General features: G+C 39.5%; 1 protein-coding gene across 3 annotated transcripts in view; it reads right to left on the reverse strand.

Annotated features, from left to right (window-relative positions):
- Window positions 1–16,578, reverse strand: part of GPM6B (glycoprotein M6B) — a 173,167-nt gene extending 156,589 nt beyond the window's left edge. The window contains exon 1 of one of the 3 annotated variants that reach the window (XM_027835379.1): window positions 16,084–16,578. In XM_027835379.1, the coding sequence (XP_027691180.1) occupies window positions 16,084–16,087 (4 nt within the window). In that variant the 5' untranslated portion in view covers window positions 16,088–16,578. The remainder of the gene's footprint in view (window positions 1–16,083) is intronic. The other 2 variants (XM_027835382.1, XM_027835380.1) reach the window with 2 other exon arrangements.
- Window positions 16,579–20,580: the final 4,002 nt, after the last annotated feature.

The following is a 20,580-nucleotide window of genomic DNA, read 5'->3' on the forward strand; positions in this document are numbered from 1 at the left end:
AAAGTCTGAGAGGTATCTCTGGAAACCGAACAGAGACAATCATTTCCAGACTGTCTGGGTCGATATCAGACATTCAACTCCTCTGATATATGGAATATTCAGACCGTTTTGGCTGCTGCTGCTGCTTCTCTCTCATATGTCTCACAATCCTTTGGTATCTTTTTCAAGGTTTAGAAAGAGACAAGGATTAATGGTAACACTCCAGACACTCAGTTTTGCTACTCATTTTTACTATTTGTTCTAGAAGAAGTTAGACGAAAAAGCTCGGGGCTCAGTTTTCTCACATGTAAAATGGGAGGGAAGTGGACTAGATGATCTCCAAAGCACCTTCCACTTCTGGATTCTATGAGAACAAAAAATCTAAAAAGAAAAATAAAAGGTCCCATGAGAAACTCCCACCACTTTCTTCTCAGGTTAGTTTGTCTAACACTTTTCTCAGCACTTCAAAACTGTTAGTGAGAATTTTATATCCCTCAAAAGAAGTGGTAGGTCACTTCTGTTCTCCAGACCTCAGTTTCCTCATCTGTCAAATGTGGTCAGGGAGTAAGTCAGGTTTGGAATAGACAATCTCTAGTACCCTTTATAACTCCATATCCTATAATCCTGAAAGTCTCTTCTAGCTCCAAGCCTGTCAGAAAAGCAGCATGGTATAAAAATCTGAATTTGAATCCTGGCTTTGCCATTTACTTGCTGAGACCTTTACTGACTCTATGCTGGGTCATCTTCTTCTCTCTATATATACTATTTGATTTGGTGATCTCATCAACTCCCATGGTTTCAATGATCATCTATATCCAGATGACTCTCAGATCTACTTGTCCAGCCCTAACCTCTCTCCTAACCTCCATTCTCTAATCTCCAACTTCCTGTTTGACATGTCTAACTGGATATCTTGCAAAGACCTTAAAATAAGTACATTCAAAATTGAACTCATAATCTGCCCCCTCCTCTAACTCTTCTACTCGGATTGCTTTAAACATGTGTAATTCAGGCATGATACCTGACCCCAACGCTTGGCTCTTTATGGCCTTCCTTGCTCTACCAATGCACACCTCCAACTCTAATTATGTTGCAGGGTTCACATATGGAGGTGGCCATGTTGCTACAGCTTACTCTCAGGGTACTAGAGGTAACTCTGGTATGAAGGAGCTATATGACTACTATGGATAGCTGTATCTTATGAGCCCCCACTGGTGTGCTTCCTTTTTAAATAAATTAATCATGGTGACAATCATGAAACATTTACTATATTGAATGCCAAACACAAATTGTGACGTAACAATCCACCTATAAACCTAGGTCATACTCTCCCACAAATGCATGCAGTGTTTATGGAACAGAATAGCTACAAACTTCTAGAAACCTAGCAGAGAGGCACATGAGTAGGTAAATCCATGCACCTGAGGCAATTCTGGACTTCATGCCTTGAGGTCTTTAAGAAGAAGTCTCTATCAAAAGTCACTTGCAGGAGCATCTTCTAGGCTAACTGCTCTGTTCAAACTTCTCTTTGTCTCTAAGGTAGTATCATATGGTTTTAGCAAAAGGAGTTCCCTAAAGCCCAAGGTCTGTAGGACTATTAAAATCAGCTCCCTTAGGTGAGCTTCAATGTGTTTTACCCTTCTCAAGCTCTCAGTGATAGTAAAGGACAAGGCAGACAAGTCTCTCATATAAGCTTCCATTAACAACTCTTGTCCTCAGTTTTCAGGAACAAAGGAAAAATCCAGCTTCCTCCCGTTAGCTCAGCAGCATCAAAGCAGGTCATCAACTCTTCTTTCAATTCTCAGCTAGTCTGGCTATATTTTGATTAGCCATCTCCTCATTCATATCCAACTGAGATTGTTTCTCTTCATTGCAGGGACAGCTCTCAGTACTTTCTACCTATGGGTTTGTAGTCTCAAATGAAGCCTTCCTTAACTCCTCTTAATTCTAGTGCCTTTCTTCTCTTATTTCCTATTTATTCTGTATATAGCTTGCTGTGTATATATTTGTTTGCATGTTGTCTCTCCCATTAGATTGTGAGCTTCTTCAGGGCAGGGACTGCCTTTTGCCTCTTTTTGTATCCTCAGTACTTATATAGTAGGTGCTTAATAAATGTTTATTGATTGATTGACTCCTGCCTCAAAGCAATATCTCCTTAAGTGAAATGACATCTCTATCTTAGGATGAGGAAACAAAGTTCACATTTTTCTGAGCTGGCACAAATGCAATCATCCCACACTCACTAACAAGTTCTAGTTAGCAGAGTTTCCCAGCTATCACCCTCAAAGTCCTCATAAAAGTTGTATGTAAGTTAGTTGCTGGAAAACAAGACAGGTCTTCTGACTTCAGATTTGGTATTCTTTCCATGTACCATGTTGCCTTCAAAGCCATTGTTACTGGATCATGCTCCTGCACCTTTAGTAGAACTTACTACACTTCTCCTTAACACCTTTTCCATTTCAAGCTGGACAAGTCCACAAGACTTCTACTATCTTACACAAGTATGCAGCCTTTGGTCTACGGAAGATGGTCTTAGAACATTATGATGTATGAGACTGGATCTTGAGCATTTTTTACCTTTTAAAATGAAGCATCACCAAGTTTAAAAGACATTTTACAGTTCTCATGATTCTTTAAAGGTGGTCTTAAAAAACATTTGCCACTAGAGCCCATTGTACACTAGAGCTCAAAATTATTATTTTTTTCCAAAGAATGCAGTCCTGTGGTTTTGGCAATAATTCACTGAAAGGAAATTCATTACCTTAAATGAATGTTCTGAATCTTGTTTCATTCACCATGGAAACTGTCAGAATCTGCTAAAAAGGAAAACTAAATTTCTGACATGAGAGGAAAAAAATAAGGTTAATTGCCACATCACTTTATTTTATTATCTGAAGTGTTCAAGTTTCCTTTAGCTTTTCCAGCATAGTAAATTCTTCCCGTTCCTTGCTAGGGCTGTTTGAAGTCACAGATGATTAAACCAAAGTTGTCTCATCCCAGTCCACCATTTTCTAATCTTTTTTTTTCACAGAGACATTACACAACACCACATGCCTAAACTTAAAAGTGGTGACAAGATGCACATACAAAAAGGCAGATTGTGCTCCATCTCATTTCCCAATCTGGTCATTCCTTTTCAGACTAGAGCTACTGTTCAGTTTGCTATCTCTTTAAAACAACAACAACAACAACAACAACAACAAAAACAACTATTCATCAATTGGGGAATGGCTAATGAAGCTGTGATATGATTGTAATGGAATATTATTGTGCTATAAAAAATAACAAGCAGGATGATTTCAGAAAAACCCAGAAAGACTTACATATGCTGATGCATAGTGAAGTGAACAGAACCAGGAGAACATTGTGCACAGTAACAGCAATATTGCTCGATGAAGAACGGTGAATGACTTAACTATTCTCAGCAATACAATGATCTAAGATAATCCCAAAGGATTAATGATGAAGCATACTATCCGCCTCCAAAGAACTGATGTTGATTGAATACAGACTGAAGCATGCTATTTTTCACTTTCTTTCTTCATTTTTTCTTTTATTTGAGTCTTCTTGTACAAAAGTACTAATATGGAAATGTTTTACATAATTGCACAAGTATAACCTATACTTGATTGCTTACTGTCTCAGGGAGGGGGGAAGAGGAGAGAGGAATAGAATTTGGAACTCTGAATTTATACATAAAAATGTTAAAATTTTTTTTTAAAAGTCAAAGGTTCTCATCTATGGTGGGGGGAAAGGAGAAGAAGGCTGTGGGAGGGGAAAGATGACAGTCACTACATAGAACCAAATCCTCTCTCTCCACCCCCACCATCTATTTTTTTTACGAACATGGAAAACACATGTGAATACTTCACCACAAGGCAGGAACAATGACAGTTCCTGCAAGCCTGCCTTAAAGACTTAATCTGGGAAGATATGATTACAGTTAAGGAGATGAGTTCTAAATTTGGAAAAGCCATCAAGGGTGGCTTTAGGATGTTAAGAATTGTGAATGATCATTTCCTTATTCCCAACTCCCCTCCTACAAAAAAAGAGGGGAAAAAACATATCAAAAATGGGAATGGAAGTCAACAAAATGAACAGATAGATCCATACATCCCTTTAGAGGTCAGACCTCCCAAGAATGTTTCTTAAACATTGGATACAGTTACCAAGGAAAACGGTGGGACCCCTTCCCTAGCAGAGGGCTAAAAATATAAGTTGAACCCTTCTGACCAAGATGGTTTAGAAGTAATCTGCCCAGCTGGGATGCCTGAATTACAGGGTCTCCCATCTAGTCCCCGTATTCTATCTCTGATGATTTTGGAATAAGGGATGTAGTGAATGGGTGGGGGGTGGGGGTGGAAAGGAGGGCAGGAATAAAAAACAACAATCCCTTTCTTCAGTAAGGAAAAGCCTGGGCTCCTGAATCTGAACCCAACCAAGCCTTTAATGACCACTACTAATCAGATTTTATGATGTTGTACAGCACAAAGGGTTTTAAATCTCTCCCAGGCCAAATACACAGTTGAATAGGAGGGGAAGAGAACTTCTTTTCTCTCTCAGGACTGGTCTCCAGCTGTTTCAAAAAAGAAAGAACAATTTGACAGCCTACCACAAAGCCAATGCACTAATTCTCCCTTATTTGTGAGCATACACAGGGGATTACTTAGTACACCAAGTTCATGGGCATTGAGTTCTATTTGGCTGAGGGCAAAATGTTAAGATCAACACTAAAGTCATTTTCTTTAGTGAGTTGGGCTGACTTTTAACCAAATCAAACAACTTTTACCTCCAGACTCAAAATTACTATTTTGGATCCACTGGTACCTAAATTGCCTTTATCACATTTTTTCCTTCCCCACACCCCTCCCCCCACAATATCAAGATTAAGCTTCTGACAAAACAACTTGGTTTCTCAATAATAGCTAATATTTATGTACTACCTACTATGTGCTTGGCACTGTGCTAAGTGCTTTACAAATATTATCTCATTTGATCCTCACAACAACCCTGGGAGGCAGATGCTGCTATTATCCCCATTTTACAGTTTGAGAAACTGAGGAAAAGAAGATCAGTGACTTGCCCAGGGTCCTACAGCTAGTAAGTGTCTGGGGTCAAATTGGAACTTAGGTACTCCTGAGTCCAGGCCCAGTGCTCTAACCACTGCACTACCCGGCTTCCTATAGCTTATCCGTCTTAAATATAAACAGGCAAGTACTCCTAGTGTCTAGGATTTTCCTTTATACTCACACAATTCCAACAGCAAGTCTACCACACTCAGGGGTCATCAAAAAGTCACTAAGACAGAATTCTAATTGTATATGACTTCCAAAGAAGCTAGTTAGACTAGATGATTCAAGTACCTCTCACTCCTAAATCTTATGATCATTCTATTTTTTGTTTCATTGTTTTTTTTTTGCTTGATTGTTTTTTATTTTGTTTTGTTTTTTGGGACTGGGTCTCCCTGTCTCATCTAAGTTGGAAGTGCAGTGGTTGGCCACTCACAGATCCGATCCCATTGCTGACTGGCACAGGAGCTTTGACCTGTTCCATTTCTGAGCTGGGCTGCTTTACTCTTTCCTTCAGGCATTCTAGTAGATCCAGCTCTGGGGCTCACTATATTGCCGCTGAATTTTGTGTGGGCACCAGATAGGTTTAGCCTACTGCAACTCAAAACTCCCAACCTCCTGTGATCCACCAGGCAGCTTCCCCAGTAGCAGGTGTGGGCTACCATGCCAGTCATTCTATCTCTTCCTTCTACATTCTTTCAATGTCAAGGGATGCCAATCAAGGTTATGTTTTGTTGTTGTTCTAAGTTAAGAAAGCTGATTCAAAAATACTCTATGGCTATGATCAGGCTGGTTGATTATTCATATTTGTTGTTCTATAGTCAAGTTTTTGAAGTCAGTCATCTCACCCTGCCCAGCCCATCTAACTTTATTACTTGTTGCTTTCCAAAACATACTTTCTGGTCTTAGACTACTCTTCCCATTATCCCATCAAAAGCAGCATAATATAATGTTACCGAGTATGGAGCCTGGAGTGAGGAAGACTTGGGTTCAGATCCTACCTTTGACTATAGGCAAACAACTCTTCTAAGCCTCAGTTTCTTCATCTGTAAAATGAAGGGAATGAACTCAATTCAATGATTTCTCAGATTTTTACAGCTTTAAATTCAGGATCCATAATACACACCATGCTCTTGTCCATTTCAGGATCTCTGTTCATGCTATTCCCTCCTTCCTGTAATATCTTCTCTCATTCTATTTAAATCTGATCACTCCTTTTAAACCTAGTTCAAGTGCATTTCTCTCTCCACCCTATTACTCCAGCCTCCTCCCTCATCTTTTCCCTGAACTTTTCTCATTCCTTTAAGCAGTTCTTCACAAGTTAACATCAAGTCTTCCCTGTTTCATGTGTGGTAATTTTATCTTTCCTGACTGAGCTCCTTCATGGGAGATAACGATGTTCTATTTCCAAAGTGGACAGTGAGTGGCAAGAGGGAAAAAAATCCTGGTCTTAAAGTTAGAAGATCTGGGTTCTAGTGCTGTTTCCATATTTAATAGCTGAGCAACTTTTTTTTCTTTTTAAAGAAAACACACATGTAAATAGTATACATGTTATATATATCTATATATATATATATATGCACATGTGCACGAATTTTCCATATACAAAGGACATAAAATAGGATTACATATGAAACCAGGAGTACCATGTGCAGTGTTTAAATTGTAGGATTTCTTATAAATGGGGGAATAAGAGGTGGTCAATAAAGATTCATTTATTATGCAGAGGTTACAGGTCATTGTACTAGTTTGTTATAATCTTAGAAAGCAGACAAATGACCAATACCATTAAGTATGCATTAGACATAAGAAACTCAGAAAAAAAGTGCTTTGCCCAAGAGGCAGAGCAGAGAACTACATAATTCCCAGGACCATGCTGGAAAACTTTTTCAAAGCTTTCTCTAGCTCCAAATTGATTGGGGAGCAGATTTCTCATAAAACAGATTTTTTTGCCATCTAGTTTTTATTCATATCATAAATCATCACTTGACATAGCACAATACTTACTTTGGTTTTGGTTAAACTTTCATACAATAAAATCAATCCAAACAGAACAAAATGGCTGAATGAAACATGGGAAGGCCCTTGTCAACCACATTTGGAGAACCCCTGTACTGGAGACAGTCAGCTCAAATATTCCTGGGCAGATTTCACTACAGAAGAAAAAAAAAGGAACATTTCCTAGTAGTAAGATTAAAAGGCTGAAGGTAAGAAATTTTGAGTGAGTGTGCTTAAATTAGTTCTTAAATTATTTAAGTACCTCAGGCAATCAAAAGATCACTGTGATCTAATATTCCATGATTATGTGCAGCCCTATCCTACAAGTGCACATATTACAAAACAAAATTAATCTGACTTGCTTGCTACATTCTGAGTGATTTCATCAGTGTAAAGCACTCTAAGATGAGAAAACTCCCTCTATCAATGAAGATCTGCACCTTTGCAATTTATGGTCTTAAGAGAGTTCCTTCAGAGGGCTGAGAGATTAAAGGACTTACCCAGAGTCACACAGCTAGTGTGTGTCTTAGGCAGAATTTGAACCCAGCTCATTCTAACAAGGAAGCCAGCTGTTCATCTACTATACCACATTCCCTGTCACCATATGTGATTTGAATTCGATACTGACTTAATTCTTAATGAAAATATAAATTTTCCTCCTGTAAAATACTTTAATTTGGACAGAAAAATGAAGTATAATGAAAGGAAGGAAACAAGCACTAAGTGCCTACTATGTGCCAGGTGTGGACAGCCAGGCATGGCACACTGGCTAGAGTGCTGGGCCTGGAGTCATGACTCATCTTTTTTTTTTCCTAAAAAACCGCAGCAATTTAAGGTTTATTAGGACTTAACTCCTAATATGGGACAAATATTGCACGTGGACAATGAACTAGTTCCAGAATTGAATGAGTGAAAGCTAGATTGTCTTTGTGGAATTGAGCAGTGCTTTTAATGACCCCAAACTTGTCCCTGAAACAAAAAACCATCTTTTTAAAAACAATATTACTCAGGCATTGCAGTGTGGTGTTATGAAATGAAGAACACAGTACATGACTCATCTTCTTGAGTTCAAATCTGACCTCAGATGCTTCCTAGTTGTGTGACCCTGAGCAAGTCACTTAAACCTGTTTGCCTCAACTTCTTCATCTGTAAAATGAGCTGAAGAAAATGGCAAAACACTCTAGTATCTCTGCCAAGGAAACCTTATACAGGGGTCATGGAGAAACAAACTGAAAAATGACTTAACAACAATTACGTGTGCCAGGTAGCGTGCTAAGCACTTTACATATATGATCTCATTTGATCCTCACAACAATCCTAAGAGAGATGCTGTTATTATCTCCATTTTTGCAGTTGAGGAAACTGAGACAAACAGAGGTTAGGTGACTTGCCCACAGTCACACATAATAAGTGCCTGGGTCTGGATTTGAACTCAGGTCTTCCTGACTTAAAGTCCAGTTCTCTATCCAGGGTGCCACTTAGCTGCTTCATAAAACAAAAATAAAATAAAATAAAATAAAATAAAACAAAACAAAAGCAAGGGGAAGCTAGGTGGCGCAGTGGATAGAGCTCTGGACTTGAAGTCAGGAGGACCTGAGTTCAAATACGGTCTCAGACACACAACACACAACACGTACTAGCTGTGTGATCCTGGGCAAGTCACTTAACCCCAATTGCCTAGCAAAAACAAAACAAAACAAAACAAAACACTTAGCTGCTTTATAATCAAATAATCTAAGCATAACTGCTAAAATAGGCCACCCTTGGAAACTAGAAAGAGAATAACCATGCTAAAGAGATAGCAGTAGTGACTCAGAAGGAGTTCCTATGAGGCACTCTAATTAATCACTGATCAAAAAATGTCCCAAGTCATTACACACTCTTGTGGTCACAAACTCTGAGGTTCCTCTTAGACTTTAGACCTTACCCCTAGGAGAGTCCAGGGGATTGCTAATCCCTAATCAGGTAATATTGTTTTTTATAGTTTCTTGTATTGGTACCCTATCCCTTAGATTGGGAGAACCTTTTGAACAGGGAGAAGGCCTAAGATGAACTTGTCTCTTCCCCCACTTGCTAAAAGTAGCAAAAATGTTCAGCACCAAGCAAGCATTTAGTAAATGTTTGCTCTATGGCTGAATAAATCAAATTTGTCCCTAATTCCTGGGAGGCCCACTAGGATTTTACATGTTTATGTGATTTCTTTCGTGGGGAAACTCTCTCCAATAATGCAGATTGGCAACCAATCTAAAGCTGGTAATGATGGAGAAAGGCCTAAAGTAGTACTCTCCAAAGGAAACTGGGATTGAAGTCTCCCTGGGAGACTGGGTCTTGATGTGATCCACCAATCAGAGGGTGGGAAGATGGAGTGGCTGCATTCCCTGCTTCCCCAGAATAGCCAATTGTGGGAATCATGTCCCGACATAAATACATCCACCCTTATTCCTCAATATTTTTCAGCTTTGCTATCTTTTCTATTGTACAAGGTCTCAATCTCCCTGCCTTCTGACCAAGAAAGGCTCTTAGGGTAGTTATAACCTAACCCAACAGTGGGGAAGCTTCTGCCTCTGGGCCAAATGTGGCCCTCCAGGTCCTCAAGTTCCTCCCTATGACTGCTGCACTTGAGGACCTAGATAGAGGGCCACATCTGGCCTGGAGGCCAAAGCTTCTCTTCCCTAAAACCCCACCCAGGCACCCACAGCAGCAGTTGCCTGCCCACCCACCTACTCGGGTATACCTACCCTCTGTATCCAGGCCATCTTTGCTAAAGCTCATCTCATAGCTATAGCAGATACCTAGGAGAATAGACTCTGTTCTTTGTTTATTTAGTCGTTTCAGCCATGTCCAACACTCCATGACCCCATTTTGGGGTTTTCTTGGCAAAGATATTGGAGTGGTTGGCCTTTTCTTTCTCCACCTCATTTTACAGTTGAGGAAACTGAGGTAAACAGGATTAAGTGACTTGCCCAGGGTCACACAGCTAATAAGGGTCTGAAACCAGATTTGAACTAACAAAGATGAATCTTCCTGTCTCCAACCATAGCACTCTATTCAGTGTGCCAGTCAGCTGCTCTCTGGAGGCAAGGAATAAAAATCCTGTTTCCCTCCTCCTTTTTGGGGGGAAGGAGGAAGGAACTGAGTGAGTGCCAGAGGATTAGTAGCATAGATTGAGAAAGACCACAGATCTCATTAGATTATCTTTGTCCCCAAATACAGTCCTCTTCCAGACTCCTCTATTATTGTGGAGAATGCTACCATCCTTCTAGTTGCTCTGATTCATCATCTCAAGCCAGCATGTGTCAGAGGCAGGACCTGACCCCAGTTCTCCCAAACTTCAAAATGCTCCCCCCAGTCTTTAGGCTATGTGCTTTCAGATCTGGCTACACCAAATCACAGGCAAAGCAGGCTAGTTAGTTCCAAAGTCTCTCTAAAATTCTGGCTCTCAAGGCCACTGTTTTTTATCTTTGGAGTTCATTAGAATTCCTGGAAGGTGATTCCATGACCAATCTGCACAACTATGAACTCTCCACACTCAGAGATTCCATAGCTGACTCAATATCAGAGCAGATGTTTTCGTCTGGGCATATAATCTCAGGGTAACCTGGGGAGCTCTGGAAATACATGATGCTTTAGGGTGTGGGGCAGGATTACCCTACAAATTAGAAGTGCCAAACTGCAACATGGCACCTTCTGCTACCTTAATTGGCACATAGGAAGAGACAGTTGGAGTGCCCAAATTTAACAACTACAAATGACATTTGCATCATGGAACAGAACCATGTAAACACAATTACCTAGTGGTTTTCTCGTACCTTTCAACATGAAAAAAAGAGTACAGTTTTCCCAGTATGTTTCTTTCTATGGATTCTTTAGTATTTAAAATAATAGAACTGGTGAGTTAGACGTTATCACAGGGATAAATCCAACCCCCTTATTTTATAGATGAAGAAACCAAGGTAAAGTCTGCATTTTTTTAACCCAAGGTTACTCAAATAGTATGTGGTAGAGCTGGGGTTGGAAAACAGACCTCCTGACTTCCAATCAAAGGCTATTTCCACTCTGCCATATTGTTTCTCACAGTAAATATTGACTTATACGGTGATGAACTACATTAATTTTAGAAAAATTAAAATGTAATTTTTATTTTTTAAAATTTTTATCACTAAATGGATTAAAACCATAATCTATCATATATGCCACATACGTAATATGTTCCTTTAAATATGTAATGACAACTAATGAAGCAAAAAATTGCTCTTCTCTTTGGATATAGAATATAAATGATGCACAAATTGTGGTTCTATAATAAACAGGGTGTTTTAGATTTGGATTCATTTAGTTAAACCTTTAGATCTATAATCTCAAATGGTCTTAGACTATTAGGGCTAGAGGGGACCTTAGAGATCATTAGGTCCAATCTCTTAATTTTACAGATCAGGAAGTTGATGCCTCCATGGGTAAAGTTACTTGCCCAAGGTCACACAGCTAACAAGTGGCAGAACCAGGACTAAGACCTGTTTTCTGTCTCTAAATCCAGGGCTTTCCCCAGGATACAATGCTGACTCTCTTAAAATGGTCAAAAGTTAAATGAAAAATCAAATGCTGAATATATATGTTTATGTATATACACACACATATATGCTAACACACATGTATATACTCACATATATACTAACACACATGCATATGTATATATGTGCACAAATGCACATACGTACCCTAACACATACCCATATGTGTCTATATATACTAACACAATACATATATACACTAATACATTTACATATGTATACATACATTAACACATACACATAGATGTATATATACACGCTAACATATACATATCCATATGTATATACACCAACATATACACATCTACATACAAATACTCACGGCTATATATACACTAACACACATATGTAGTAATACATATGCACATATGTATATACACTGTCACATATGCATATATTATATCTACATAAACATTTATATATATATATATACTAATATATACACACATATTAATGCTCAAGGATAGTCAAAAACCACAGAATAAGAGCCTTTATGAGAACTAAAAGCAGGACTTCAGCTATAGTATTAACAATCCATATTTACATACTCAGTACTATATACAAATGGGGGATAATATTTTGGTATTACGTGGTTTTAAATTGAAGTTTTAAAATAGCTATTTGGGTAGAATCTGTGTGCAAACAAGCATTTTAAAAACACAACAGGGTAGATAGAAAGTATGCATTTTATAAGAAAAAAAAACACTTTTTCTCAACTTCACTAGTTCCTGTAATATAACACAAGAGGTATCCTGGTGTCAGAGAAAGTGCAAGACTTAAGAGCTGAGGAGACCTGCATTCAAATCCTGCCTCTGATCCTCACTCATTGTTTGGGCAAGTCATTTAACCTTTAACATACACAAAGTGGTGAAGTGGAAAGAACAAGCATTAATTAAGTACCTACTATGTACCAGGCACTATGCTAATCCCTTTACAAATATTTTCTCATTTGATCCTGGGAGGTAGGTGCTATTATTATTCTCATTTTACAGATGAGGAAACTGAGGCAGGCTTACCCAGAGTCACATTGTTGTGACTTGCCCAGGATCACACAGCTTTGCCAGGTTACATTTGAACTCAAGCCTTCATGACTCCAGGCCTAGCGCTCTTTTCATTGTACCACCTACTGGCCTCAAATTCCTTCTCTACTACTTATTACCTATATTAACCCAAGGCAAGTCAGTTAACTTTTCTTGACCTCAGTTTCCTTGTTTATAAAATTGGAGGATTGAACTAAATATCTGAGATTCATTCCAGCTCCACATCAGTAATGTTATCATTTGAAACTCTCCTAAGTCACAGAGGGGGCAGATAGGTGGCACAGTGGATACAGTGCTGGGCCTGGAGTCAGGAAGACTTATCTTCATGAGATCAAATCTGATCTCAGACACTTATTAGCTGTATGACCCTGGGCAAGTAGTCACTTAACCCTGTTTGCCTCAACTTCCTCATCTGTAAAATGAGGTGGAGAAGGAAATGGCAAACCACTGCAATATCTTTGCCAAGACAACCCCAAATGGGGATCAGAAATGACTGAAAAATGACTAAACAATAACGAAGTCACAAAGGGTTTGCTATCTACATCGGTAGAGGGAGTACTCACATTGGGAGTTCTCTTACACTAATTAAAAATCACTGACTCTTGGTGTAATCACATATTACAGAATGTTAGAACTGGAAGAAGCCCAAAGATATCATTGAGTCCAATTCTTTCATGTTTACCATGAGGGAACTGAGGTTTAGAAAAGTTAAGTAACTTGCTTAATCAAAGTTATATAACTAAATAGCTGCTGAGCTAAGACTAGAACCCGAGTCCCTTGACTTTCAGACCAGTGGTCCTGATATTTGCAGCAAAATAGATTACATAAACATTCTTGTGAAAATTCATGTCTAGGATGTTTCTAAGTCCAGTCAAAATATTTATCAATGTACAGTAATTAAATACACCTGGAAAAATAAAATTAGTTCATGGTTTTATGGTAATATTTACTAACACTAACAAAAAGGAAGCAATGGGTTTCTTTTTTTGGCATTGAAAGAACAATTTTTTTTTGTTCTTTATGACTAAAACCAAGGATACAGCCAAAATCCCTGAAGTATGTGCAAATTAACATAAATTGGCAGTTCAAGTCTATAACCAACTATTGTATGAGACATAATATACTTCCTTGAAGAAAAATAAGAAAGAACCCTGGTTTGTGAGGTTGCTTTGTGAAAATTGCATCTTCCATCCCTATTTAAATAAACACACAAATTTAGCAAAGCAGTCACCAATATTTTGAATGACCAAGTTTTACTCTGCTCTGAAACTCTTATCCCAAATATCACTAATAGAAATATATTAGGTGAAAAAAATCGATTTCAGGAAAAAAATTAATTCATGTATTTCTAAATACAGCATTTGGATGTGACTTCCAAATTCTGGCATTGCAGTCACTGCTAGCATGGTTAACATGAGCTAAGCAAACAACAGAGATTATCTGATTCTCCACATAATTTTTGCAGATCCTGCACTGACCCAGCTAACTACTATCTGAGTTAAAAGAATACACCCACCTAAAGGGCTCACATCCTTTGAATGCTTTTTATTCCTCTTGCATTCCCTCCTGACTACAGTAACTTTCAACACAGTGTTACAGTGGGATTCAAGGTCTTTTTTTTTTTAAATCTCTTTTTCTGACTTGGATTACCAAGCAGCCCCAGTTCCCCAATTTGAGTTTTTGCTGCAGCTGATGGCAGAGTGGAGAAAAAGTCCCTACGAAACAAAACAATCCACAAACCCAGCACAACTAAGTTGAGTAAGCCAGATATATGTTCTGATGTTGTTCACTGGTATTGTATTGCTGTGCATTTTCAGATACATCTCTGTTTCTTGTGTTAAGTACTTTATTTAATGTTTTGGTCTGCATAAAAGTAACAAGGTAATAAGGGGTGAGGAGATTCTTCACTCAATACTGTAGTTACAAACGAGGTAACATTTAAAAGCAGTTTGCAAACTTTAAAAAGTTCTATATAATTGCCAGCTATATAAATGCTAACTAGTTACCAAAACTACAGTTCCTGCTGTTGGGTAATGAGTACTGTAACACTCTTTATGAGAAGCCTGCTTTACATTCCCACAGCATATGTTAAAAGATATTTTGCTGACTATGGCATTTCAGGGTTTTTTGTTTTTGTTTTATTAAAGGAATCAACATAAAGACTCACAACAGACTACTACCGCCAAGCTTCAGGTTCAAGTTTTTTACATGGTCCAGCTCGGGGACGTTTTAGCAGACTCATCACGTTGCATTCTAAGTTAACTAGACTCGGAGGGTGGAAGGAGGGGCCTTGGATCTTCTAGTCTTTACCCTTTCACCAACTACAGTCTGAATGTTTTTCACCTTAGTCACCTCAGAGTGCATCGTTAAGGTATGAAAAGTTCGTTTTGAAAGTTAAAAGGGGAAGGAGGGATTTAAAAGGTAAGAAGGAGACGTCTTATTTCCTATCTTTTCCATACTTCCTTGACAACTTTTCTTAAATCGAGTCTCCTGAATAACCGAGTCTTTAGAAATGCTGTGCTTAAAGAGGATTTAATTCAAAAAAGACCAAACGAATTAACTTTTAAAAGGCCATGAACTTAAAGCTGACAGTGAATTTTCAGCTCTCAAACGGGGAATCTAGGAGCAACAGCTGCTCAATTTCTTTTGGGAACCAGCCAATGACGGGTCCTGGGAATTCAGTGAGAAGACTTAACCCACTATCCCCCTTAAGTTGGGGGAGGGAAGATAGGGGGAAAGTGTGAGGATACTGTGGATTACTTCCAGTCTAGGCAGCCAGTTAACTAGAAGCTGCCTATCTTAGGGGTCCGCGCCCAGAATAGTGTGGGTCAGCCCAAACTGTCCAGGTCAAATAAACCAGACAGCAATTGCAGGAATGATGCGGCAGATAGGGCTTGGGGGAGGATCCATCTTTACCCCCTTAAGCTCTACAATAGCCCCTTCTCCCCACCCCCACTCCCATCCCTACCTCTATAACCACCATCCCAGGTCACCCCCAGAATGTCCTTAGGAGCTCCAGCATAGACACAGCACAGTTCAGTTTGGCCGTACCATTCCCAAGGCCCCTCGGACCTTTTAGCCCCTCATCCTCCTGAACCACTCTCTGCAGCTGGTGCTGCCTGCATCTCCCAGCGCAAGCCAGCTAGCCAGTCCTTCGCCTCCTTCCCTCAGGCAGCTTCAAGGTTACCCTCTGCGTGCCCAGCATTGCAACGTACCTGCCCCCCCTCCCCTGCCTACTTGCAGCCCAAACCTAGAGGAACATCCCAATCCCGGGAAAGCCAGGTGAGAGAAGTAACTATCACCTGAGGCTAGCCCAGACAAGTAACACGCGAAGTTCCCAGCTTCTTGAGGATCCTGAACAGGAGGAGAGAAAAAAAAAGCGAGGATGCCAAGAGGGATCAACGCTGCAGTTCTGAGAGGTTCACTTACCCATGGCTGGGAAAGGGGAGTGGATGCTTCTGGCGCTGGCTTGTCGTGCAGGGGGTTGTAGACGCTAGGCTGGGAGGCTTGGTCAAGTTTGCAGGTATTGCCTTGGAGCTGTGGCCGCTGCTCGCTCTCTCTCCCGGCTAAGTCGGGGCTGGCACAAGGAAAGGGGGGGGAGAAGGGCACGTGCAGCAGCGAGCTCCACGCGGGCGGGGGTGAGCGGGCAGGGGAAAGCCAGGCTCTGTCTCTCGCTCTCTCTGGCTTCGGGCTCGCGCCACTGGAGCTCAGCTTGCGCCGGGGCTGGCCGAGCTAAGGGGAGCTGACGTCAGAGCCGGGGGGCTTTGTGAACACGGAATGAATGGAAGCCAAAGCAGGCTGGGAAGCCCGCAGCTTCCTTTGGGACCCCTGAGCAGAGGCGGGGGTTGGGAGGGGGATTTATTCACCCGCTGTGGGAAGGTCAGAGGATCCTCAGGGCTGGGGATGGCAGGCATACTTAGAGAAATGCTCAAAGCCACAGCATAGTGAACGCAAGCAGAACCTTCCCATTCTGTTGTTTATTTGGATGGGCCTTTGATAGGAAAACCAAACAGGTGTCAATTCAAATCCCTAGAAAATATGCTAATTACTATGAGCAATAATAAGTTGCATAAGCATAGCGTTTTTAACACTTTTCTACCAAAATGTATTGGTTTAACATCTTTGGTTTGCTACACCAACACGCTTCTCTTTAGAACAGTATTACTAATAACTTATTTTTACAGTGCATTAAAATTTTACCAGTAACATTCTCATAGCAGCTCTTAGCCATCCTCCTTCTTATTAAAGAAGAGCCTGGAGATTAGAGGCGTTAAGTGACTTTCGAAGAAGTAAGTGTCCTAACTGGAATTCTAATCAAGTTCTTCAAATTGTAAGGCGAGTTAACACACAGTAGAGAAGGGCTATTCTTATGTTACCTCAAATTGCTAATAAATAACTCCTTGGCTCCTCAGGCCCAATGGATGGAATTAAGAACTTCTCATCCTCCTCGGAGTCCATGGCTTCAGGGAAGGATTTCTTTAATTCTCCGGGACTCAGAAATCTCTTCAAGGCTCTAATTACGGAGATTGCCTGGGGCATCCTGCTCATTTTAGGATTCTTTTTGGTTAATTGTTTATAGCTGGGGGTTTCTTTTTTATTGTTTTGCAAAAAAAGAAAAAAAGTCATATGAACGAAGGGCTATGTATGCCATTACCAATAATTCAACCACCTGTGTTTTAGTTGGCATGGGAACTCCTTCCATCCAGGTAGACCACAATAAAGTTAATTTGTGGTTTTAGCGGGAGTATTGCCTTAGGCAGAGGTGGGATTTGAACCCAGAAATTCTTGACTTGGATCCCTGCACACTTCAGTCCTATAACTATCACAGTAGCAATAGCAGTACATGGCAGGAGGCAGATTTCGCCCAGAGATTTTTTAATAATAATTTCTTAAAAAGTTTTGAGAAAGAAAGGCGTGAGTAGAAGGGTCTCACTATCACTCTGCTGAAACATCTTGGCTCTGGAGCTTGAAGGGAACCTTTAGAGATCATTTAGTTCAATTCTCTCTTCTTATGAATGAGAGCTAGAGAGGAAAAGTGACCTAATGTTACAGAGGTAGCAAGTCTTAGCAGTCAGGGCTTAAATCCAAGTCCTCTGACTCCTAAGTGTCTGCTCTTCCCCCACCAGCAGTCTGTCCTGATCAAGGGAAAACAATATGGAGGCAGAACTGTGCAAACAATAATGGTATTTTAAACAAAAGGGTGGAGAGATGTGGACTGTATGCAAGTAACGTGGCTTATTTCCACCAGTCCCACAGCAATATCCACAATTTGCCAATCTCCATACTATTAAAAACAGAAGATATCTCCCTTGACAGACTTCTTTTCCTTCACTAGAGCCCCTCCCTTGGTGTCTGTATATGCAGGGATCCTGCTTGCCAATGACACCCAATGAATGTCACTATAGTAGGAAAGGGAAGGGAAGGACAAAGAAGGAAAATACACAAGGGGGCTGCTACTTGTTAAAGGCAAAAAGGAATCCATCCCAAGTTCTGTTTTTGGAAGGAAGCTGTTTGGTTTATTCCTACATCCTGTGAGGCTTACAGGGTACTTTGGTGGCAACACGAGGAACAGAAAGGAAAGCCTATCTCCATTATAAGTTGAAATAGTGTTTTGGTGGCATATTGTCTCATTCTGATACACAGTGAGATACAAGCTTAAGCTTTCATGCATCAAGATGAAAGTCTACCCTTTTGTCCACTTTCTGTCATTCCTTAGAAATCCTGGATTTTTTTTTTCCACCAGAGAAAAAAGGAGGAGCAGCTGTCCAAATATTAGAGCTGTTCAATACACAATGGTGTTTTAAGCTTTTTATAAAAAGAGGCATTAGGAAGACAGATGTCAGAAGTTTGAGGTGCCTTGGGTAAGATGGAATTATTACAAATTCAAAAGCTCATGATGCTTTATTAAGGATTTTATTCAAAATGAGAAATTCATAGATTACTTTGAAAAAGTTAAGTACTCATTGATAATTGAATAATTGTAGGTTTAGTAGTTCCATTTCCAAGAAGTTGGTTTTGAAGTGAATTTCTATGAATTATATTTTTTCTCAAATGACCTTAAATTGGTAAAATGTTCTCAAGGGAGAATATGAGGTCCCAAGGTTTAATTTAAATAATCACATTTAATACCAGATGATAAAACATTTCCAGGCTAAGACACTTCCACTCATTTTGACATTTTAATCATTTATTGCCACTTAACAGTGAAACCCAATTTTTCCCAACAAAGAAAATGAAAAACAGTGTTTCATATATATACATATATCTTATTTAACCAAGAAGATTTTAAGTTAGTGGAGGGTAGGAACTACTCGTGTTCTTTGTTTACCCCTCTCACCTCAACCCAACTGTTTCCATTTATCTTTTCAACCTTTCCACCACTACCAAAGGAATAAGGGGCTTTTCTCTTCTCTAAAGCTAACCCCACACGTGTGCTAAGTCCCTTTTTCCTGATTTCTGAGACCTTTTACTTTCCTTATCTACATCCTCCCCACGATCTTCAAATTCTTTCATTCCAATAATACTTTTCTTTCTGCCTTAGAAAAATGCACAAGTGTTTCCTATCTACCACACACATTTACATACTTTACTTGCTCCCATGTCCCTTTAAGAGTAGTGGTTAATATGCCCAAAGGGCAATCAAACTACGCATACCCTTTGATCCAGCAATACCACTACTGGGTCTATATCTCGAAAAGATCATTAAAAAAGGGAAAAGCACCTAAATCTACAAAAAATTTAGAGCAGTGCTTTATATGGTGGCAAAGAACTGAAAATCGAGGAGATGCCCATCAATTGGGGAATGCCTGAACAAGTTGTGGTATATGAATGTAATGGAATACTGCTATCCTATAAGAAATGATAAGCAGGCAGATTTCAGAAAAACCTGGAAAGACTTACATGAACTGATGCTGAGTGAAGTGAGCAGAAGCAGAAGAATATTGTACACAGTAACATTGTGTGATGATAACTATGATTGACTTAGTTCTACTCAGCAATACAATGATCCAAGACAATTCCAAAAGACTCATGATAGAAAATATTATCTACCTCTAGAAAAAGAATTGATGGATCCTGAATGCAGATCGAAGCATACTATTCTCACTTTTTTCCTGTTTTTTTTCCTCTTTTGTTCTTTCTTCTTTCATAATATGACTAATGTGGAAATATGTTTTACATGATTGTACATGTACAACCTATATCAGGCTGCTTGCCATTTTGGGAAGATAGAAAAATTTGGAACTCAAAATCTTTAAAAAAATGAATGTTGAAAATTGTCTTTATATGTAATTGGAAAAAATAAAATAAGATTTAAAAAAGATTAATGGTTAAAATTACTGATTACTATTCTGGATCATCTAGGAGAAGCTGACTCAGAATAAATCAAAATCTTCTCCCCATACTGCCTGAAAAGTTACTGATGACTGATTTTCCCTCTTTTAAGAAATAAATACCCTTCAGAGGTATTGATCCCCTGAATGCCATCACTGATACTTGCATGCACACTTTAATACTTCTGTGTCTCTCATAGTACTTAGCACGACTTCTTGCATTGCATGAAAGGAAAATGATAATTTGCTTATACCTTGATAAAAGTACTGCCTTCCCCAAATAAGTCAGAAACAATAAATACTGTTCTAGTATTTATATTTTATTAGGAAGGCCCATGAACAACTCATTAGAGAGCTCATAGAAGAGGGAAAATATATACACTGTGGGAAGACCAGATGTGTATGATCAGTGGAAGTTACTTTCCAGATGTGGAGGTATCTCCCACCTCAGAACTGGATCTGGGAAGACCCAATCTGTCACCAGGTTGTCTCAATGATTCTGAGTACACATTTATGCAGGCCTATGAACCAGGGCTTCCTAACCATTTTGTGTGTGTGTGTGTGTGTGTGTGTGTGTGTGTGTGTGTGTGTGTGT

This window comes from Vombatus ursinus, unplaced genomic scaffold (genome assembly GCF_900497805.2).
Source record: "Vombatus ursinus unplaced genomic scaffold, bare-nosed wombat genome assembly UNPS02014814.1, whole genome shotgun sequence".
Taxonomy (NCBI): domain Eukaryota; kingdom Metazoa; phylum Chordata; class Mammalia; order Diprotodontia; family Vombatidae; genus Vombatus; species Vombatus ursinus.